Raw genomic sequence first — 7,944 nt, 5'->3', positions numbered from 1 at the left:
CATAAATTGCAACAGTAATTCTTAAGCCAACTTTGCTTTTGACAGTTTTTTAATCTTTAAATTACTTAATATAATCTCATTGCAAGTAAGTTCCATATAAAAATAATATAGTGGAACAAAAACATTACAATTTCAGAATTTAAAAAGAGAAAAAAAAAAATCATGTTAAAATAAATTAAATATTAACAGTTACGCTTCAACAGCATGTACAAGAACAGTCTACATGCTATGTATGAGTAACAAAACGGCTTTAATATAAGTAACATTTGACAACATATTAAACATACTAAAATTGATTTTATTGGGGGGAAAAAACTTTACAATGAAACACAATCAGAAATAAAGAAACCATTTAAAAATACTAAATGACACTGAGGGTAAAATAAAACTCTTGGCACAGAAGGGGATACAAAGTAATATAATATTAACAGTAATAACTGACATTAAAGTCAAACATCATGTGGAGACATTGGTGTCATTATATGTTATATGGAGATATTAGTGTGTATGTAATGTTGTGCTTTCAACTTTATCTCAGCTCTGCATTTGCTTTATGGTGACAGGCTCAAAGCTCAGCTATGATTGCTTTAGCAATTCATCTCTCTATCTGTCTCTCTCAGTCACACACACACACACACACACACACACACACACACACACACACACACACACACACACACACATAGACCTTCTGTATGATTTGTACTTTTCAGATAAAACTGCATAATGTTAAAGATAAGCAGGTCAGAGAACTGTCAATCAGTGTACAGTATGTGTGCATGAGAGGCCATGCAGACCACAAAAAAAAAAAAAAAAAAAAAACAGAAAACAGTCAAACAGTATGCTTAGGTAGAGTATAAATAACCCATAATTACACATAAACGTACAGCACATTAAACTGCATGCATTTGGCCAGGGACAGGATTTATGGGTGGATCCTCTCGTCACGGGACCCAGTTACCCCCAGACGACGAGCCTCCAAATTAGCATTTGCATGCCTAAACTGGAAATTTTATAATTGATTATGAATTGGATTAGTTGGCTCTAATTAAAAATTTTATTATTAAGTAATAATGTACTTAAGTATTAAAATGCAAAGAGGTCAGTCAGTATACCTGATAATAAGCTGGGAAATGAACATAATTTCAAAGCCCATTTATAAATAAAAATCAAAATGAGATAGACGGTCTAAAAACAACATAAATAAATGAAATCATTTCACAGCAGGTGGACTGTTGCCAGGAAACCCTCTTCAGATGCTGCTTTCTGCCAAAGCAGGCTTGAATGGTGATGTATTTAAATATACATTTTATAATATGCTTTGATGGAGGCCAACAAATAAATCATCTTGAATTATAATAGCACCTTATATAAGAAGAACAATTTATCAATGGCAAAAAAGCACAGTAGCACTGAATCTGCTAATGCACTCTTGAAAAGGTCTTATCTGAAGGACTGAGAGCATGCCTGTGTGTTTTTAAAAGTGTGTAAATAAGACAACACATTTCAGACACATACTGTACATACTCATAGTTTTCCCCAGGAGGGCTGCCTTTGTCCAAAACGGCACAGAGTCCTAAAAGAACTCTGTCCTAAAAGACCCCCATCAGTTCAATGAAGCAAAAAGAGCGGGACAAAATGATTCAAGAAAACAGCTACTGTCTGAAGATAGCACGCATTCTTTGCCCCAGGTGGACTCCAGTGTCTGGAAAGACTAGAACTGTTTATGGTTGTGCGGAGGAAGTGGACCAAATAATGGAAACGCCACAATAAATAAAGCGCCTTAACTCTGAAAATAAACCACAACTATAAATGCCTTTGCAAAAGTAGTCGCATTAGGCTGACTGTCAATTAGCAGTATTTGTAAGCAACAAAGATAGCAGTAAACAAATTGCAGGTGCATCAGCTGCTTAAACTGCAAAATTATTCAGTGTGCCACGAGGAAAATCCAGCATCCAGCAATTTTAGTCTTGTTGTGCATGTGCATACATACAATGTAATTATTATAGTAATTGTAATAACTGTGTAATAACCAGGTACTAACCATAATCTTGTGGTTACCTTATTTTACTCTAAGTGCATGTAAACATAGTGCAACTGAAAATTCCCCCAGGCACAGACAGACAAAATGGACAATGATTGTCTGCAGAGTCTTAAGGGCCAGAGAATATGAGTCATTTACAAGACCGGGTGTAACATATGAATAATAATAATAATATATATTTTTTTCCTGTAGAATGGTACACTATCCTGCTACACACTTGTATGACAACCTTCAACATCTGACTCAAGCTGTTATGGCAAAGGATGGCTTTTACCTAGTTTAGTGTTGCTTTGTGCTTCTTTAAAAGTAATATGGCTGCTATAAGGCTTGCATTTGCTGTGAAGTCTTACCTGCACTCACAATTATTGTGAGTGTCCACAGTATTTTTTTTGGTAATGGTTGAGGGTGTAATTATGTGACAATGTCAAAACAAGAGTGTGCCACAAGTGCCATTGCACCTTGACTGTCTTTAGAGAGGAGGAAAATCATTCTGCAGTCGGAGAGTTTCATGCCAGAGCGATGAGAGGTCAATACATGCAATCGGGCTGAAAGAGAGGGAAGGGGGCAAAGGTGAAGAAGAGTTAACATTTTCCTCTTTCAGCACAATCACAGTTACATCTTCAGCAGCAGACCCTGCATGTGTATCCTTCCTTCCATACATATCCTTTAGTTTATTAGATGGCTGTGTCTTCAGTTGCCTTTCTCTGTGGTTTCTAACAGGGCTCACACTTCCCTGAAAGAGAAAGAAAAAAAAGTAAGCCTAAAAATTGGAAGAGGCAGGGACTTCAAGCACCAACTGCAAATAAAAAGATTCACATGTATGAAGCTATGGGTTTACAAATATGGCTGTCTTTGCTACTCCATCATAGATGCAGAAACATGACATTTTTACAAAGATAACAGTTTAAATCATGGGTTTCAACCACATTTCACATTTGATATCCCTTGAAAATGACGGTGTTGATAACTATTAGCAAATCTAACGTAATGTCAGCTTTTATTCTGCACACAACATTGATTTTACATCACACTGTCTAGAGTTCATCAACAAAGCTAAAGGACTATCCAGTACATGGATGAGAGGGTTTCTAATTTATGTTCTGAATACAGCCATATATTTGCTTATTTGTGTTGACAGGTTTTGGATATAGGCTTCATTTGCAACAGGCCTGGTTCTGGCCAGTTATGGAAGAGTTACATTGGGAGAATCCTGGGTGGAAGATAGATAGGTAGATAGGTAGATAGATAGATTTGAGGTGGAACTATGGAGGAAAATATGATTAGTTCCTTTATTGATCCAGTAAGACTGTCCAAGCGGATAAGAAAGCTGACGAGAAATCTGATGAATTGCTCAGCTCTTAGACACTAGATTTCTATGGAAATGAAAATGGCTCCCTGACAAACCAGTTTATCAAAGCATATGCCTTGAGGCCAATCTTCCATCCCCCCCCCCCCCCCATTATGCTATTGTGTTACCAGAGAGAACAAAAACAGACCAATAACACTATAATTCTTTAAATTATATAAGTTTTCAAATAAACTCTTTAAATCAGAGCATTCTAAATAAACAGTGGAATCAACAAGCTTGCATACTATTTACAAATGATGATAGTGTTCGAATGGTGCTGGTGAACATTCAGGGGACATCCATTGACTTAAGATACCATGGTGTAAGTGACAATGTTATTACATATTCTGCCATTCACAAAGTAATTGTGTAGTAATTTGTAGTCATTCTTTACATTTCAAGACATTTCACCCCCAACTCATCACATATTGACACATAATGAACATCAATTTTGAATGTGCAGGGTCCTCCATTGCTTCTGGTTGTTTGCATTATGTGTTGCATTTATTGGTTTGCATGCATTTGCAAAATCATTTTATATACATTTACATTATCATAGATATAGATATTTATTCAATTAATTTAAACAATTATTATCAAACAATCATATTGATTTAGTAAAATATAAATATCTTAGTGTTTAGAGTTTTACAATTCATTATCTTCTGATCCACCGGTTTGCATTTACTACTGCGTGTAATCTGCATAACAATAAGGGTAGTTTTTGGCTTTGGTCTCAACAGAGCAGAAGAGCTAATTGAAAAATGCAAATTCATCTTCTGCCAGCAGATGGCACTTTTCACCAGGAAACCTGGGTAACCACAGTAAACAAAGCATCATATTTAATCAATTAAACAATAGCCTTTTGAAGTGGAAGCTATATCTCAATTTACATGTAGGCCTATATTTCCTACACTCTTAAAAATAAAGGTGCTTTAAAAGGTGCTTCAGACTGATGCCATATAAGAACCACTTTTGGTTCCACAATGAACCATTCAGTCAAAGGTTCTTTAAAAAAACATTTATTTTTCTTTGGCATCGTGAAGCACCTGTATTTTTAAAAGTGTACCACCTGAGTTTTCTCCTCCCACTTCTACCAGTGATCCTTCCCGGGGTACTACCTGTGCAGATATCAACAGCATCACTAGGTTGTAGGTTACCAAGTTAAAAGGACAAATGTGTTAAAATCTGCATGTCGATTGTGTGAACAAGATGCATTTTAATACAAGATCTGGCAACTGCACAACAATGGAATATGTTGACGTGATTATTCATATAATAAGGTTTGCACCATACACATTATGGGAGTGAATGTAGCAAACATATAAAATAGGCCCAGTAGGACTTTTTTTATAGAAAGATTAAAAATAAGGGAGAAATACAGGAAAATATTTAAAAGGGATGATAGCGGGATAGAATGGTAAAATACAGGAGAATCCCAGGAAAATGGGAGAGTTGACAGGTATGCACAAAAGCCAATGGCATTTCACATCCAAAGCTGATGTAACGCTTCTTCTGGCAAATAGAATGAGCTGTACAGCGGATAGAGATGCCGATCACATCTATTCATCTCAGAAATCAATTGTTTTGCCTTGGGGTATAATACTTTTAAAATAAATTGTAGCTGTAGCTGTATCTGGCTGTTATATCCTGTGTTTTATATTGACAAATGGTTAGGTTTAGGGGCAGAAGTGTGAGGTTACGTGCTCATAAATGTGTAAACAGTATCATATAAAAATAATTGACTGTTTTGACTGTTTACATAAAACACACACACACACACACACACACACACACACACACACACACACACACACACACACACACACGCACACACGCGCGCGCACACACACACACACACACACACACACACACACACACACACACACACACACACACACACACACACACACACATGTTGGGTTTACATGTTTTATGGGGACATTCCATAGGCGTAATGGTTTTTATACTGTACAAACCGTACTTTCTATGGCCCTACACCTACCCTACACCTAAACCTAGCCCTCACAGGAGATTGTGCACACTTTTACTTCATCAAAAAAACTCATTGTGCATGATTTATAAGCCTGTTTCCTCATGGGGACCTGAGAAATGTCCCCACAAGGTCAAAATCTACTGGTATTCCTATCCTTGTGGGGACATTTGGTCCCCACAACGTGATGAATACCAGGTACACACACACACACACACACACACACACACACACACACACACACACACACACACACACACACACACACACACACACGCACACACGCGCGCACACACACACACACACACACACACACACACACACACACACACACACACACACACACACACACACACACACACACACACACACACACACACACACACACACACACACACACACACACATGTTGGGTTTACATGTTTTATGGGGACATTCCATAGGCGTAATGGTTTTTATACTGTACAAACCGTACTTTCTATGGCCCTACACCTACCCTACACCTAAACCTAGCCCTCACAGGAGATTGTGCACACTTTTACTTCATCAAAAAAACTCATTGTGCATGATTTATAAGCCTGTTTCCTCATGGGGACCTGAGAAATGTCCCCACAAGGTCAAAATCTACTGGTATTCCTATCCTTGTGGGGACATTTGGTCCCCACAACGTGATGAATACCAGGTACACACACACACACACACACACACACACACACACACACACACACACACACACACACACACACACACACACACACACACACACACACACACACCGCGATACATGCCTATAATGGCAAATGTATTACCAAATATGTAACATAATCATGACAATAAAATTCCAGTGACGCCAATTGGTCATGACCAAGAATCAATATGTGACGAGTTGGGAGTGAGAATGTCTTTTCCATAGCTCCTGATTTTGTTTCCAGGTTTTTGATTATGCACACCTGCTTCTTGTTTATCCCTTGTTATCCCTTTGTATATATAGCACTTTTTTCTCTTAGTCATTTGTCCAATCCTGTCTTAATGTATCTATGTTAAGCTGTTGTTATTGTTGTAGTCTAGGAGCCCAAAACCTAACCCTGACTGACACCAGCGTGGACAGAGCTTATCTTTTTCTCCAATACATGTTTATTCAATACCTTTTGGCAACCTCCATTTGCCAAGATAACAGCTATAAGTCTTCTCTAATAATGCTTGATGAGGTTGGAGAACACTTGGCAAGAGATCTCAGACAAAATCTTTCCAGATCAAATTCGGAAGTACATGTTGGTGCCTCTCTTCTTCAGCTCACTTCAGCTCATCTTTGTTTTTGGATCATTGCCCTGAGGGAAATTCAAACCATTGCTTATAAAAAAATAACAACCTGACTACTTCTGCTAATAATTGTTTAATATGTTGTTATTTGACAAAATCCATGATGGCAAGTATCTGAACAAGATGATATGCCCACAACATTAAAGATCCAGCAGTACATCAGATCTCAAGTCAAGTCTTTGTCATGTTCCTTAAATTATTCCTGAACATTTTTTGCAGAGTGACAGTGTGAATTATCCTGCTGAAAGAGGCCACTGCCTTCAGGGAACATCATTGCCATCTTTAGGTAGATCAGGGCTGGGTAACTTCAGTCCTGGAGGGCCACTGTCCTGCAGAGTTTAGCCAACCCTAATCAAACACACCTGCCTGTAGCTTTCTAGTGATCTTGAAGACCTTGTTCAGGTGTGTTTGATTAGGGCTGGAGCTAAACTCTGCAGGACCCTCTGGGTCTGAAGTTGCCCAGTCCTGAGGTAGGTGGTGTGTGTCAAAGTAACATCCATATAAATTCCAGGACCCAAGGTTTTCAGAAGAACATTGGCCAGAGTATAACACTGCCTCCGCCAGCCTGCCTTCTTCCCATAGTGCATCTGCTGCCATCTCTTCCCCAGGTAAACAACTCACATGTACCTGTCCATCCACTTGGTCTCTCAGATCTTTTCACTTGCCCATTTTTCCCTCCTTCCAACACATGAGAATTCGAGAACTGTCTGTTCACTTGCTGCCTAATCTATCCCAGCCGTTGACAGGTGCCATCGTAAGAATATAATGAATGCTATTCACCTGTCAGTGGTTTTTATCTTGTGGCTGATCAGTGTATATTTATATAAACCTTTTGCTAGTTTCTCCACTTTAGAAAATGGTATACAGTTTTACTTTAATGCTTTTGTGTTACTTAAGTTTGTGGGCTCTTTACTAACATGTTTGATCTGTAATAAAGTATTTATTATGCACATTTGTGACCCTCATTGTAAAATGTGACTAGTGCTGGATAGTAACTGGTTACATGCAATCTAGATTACATAATCAGATTCCAAAATTTAGGTTAAGCATTGAGAAAAAAAGTATAAAATTAAGTACTTGAGATAAATTAGATTACATTTACACTTTAAAATACTAAAATACTATTATTCACACAATAGCATAACAACAAATGGAATATATTTTCTTTCTCTTTGTATTTTTTATATCAATATATATATATATATATATATATATATATATATATATATATATATATAT

At 37.5% G+C, this 7,944-nt stretch overlaps 1 protein-coding gene across 1 annotated transcript in view; it reads right to left on the bottom strand.

Moving 5' to 3' along the window:
• Nucleotides 1–277: 277 nt before the first annotated feature.
• gabra6b (gamma-aminobutyric acid type A receptor subunit alpha6b) overlaps nt 278–7,944 on the bottom strand; it is a 28,641-nt gene continuing 20,974 nt past the window's right edge. The window contains exon 10 of the mRNA XM_073824312.1: nt 278–2,777. Within this exon, the coding sequence (XP_073680413.1) occupies nt 2,768–2,777 (10 nt within the window). The 3' untranslated portion in view covers nt 278–2,767. The remainder of the gene's footprint in view (nt 2,778–7,944) is intronic.

This window comes from Garra rufa, chromosome 19, assembly GCF_049309525.1.
Source record: "Garra rufa chromosome 19, GarRuf1.0, whole genome shotgun sequence".
Lineage (NCBI taxonomy): Eukaryota > Metazoa > Chordata > Actinopteri > Cypriniformes > Cyprinidae > Garra > Garra rufa.
This window is presented reverse-complemented; position numbering and strand designations above follow the sequence as displayed.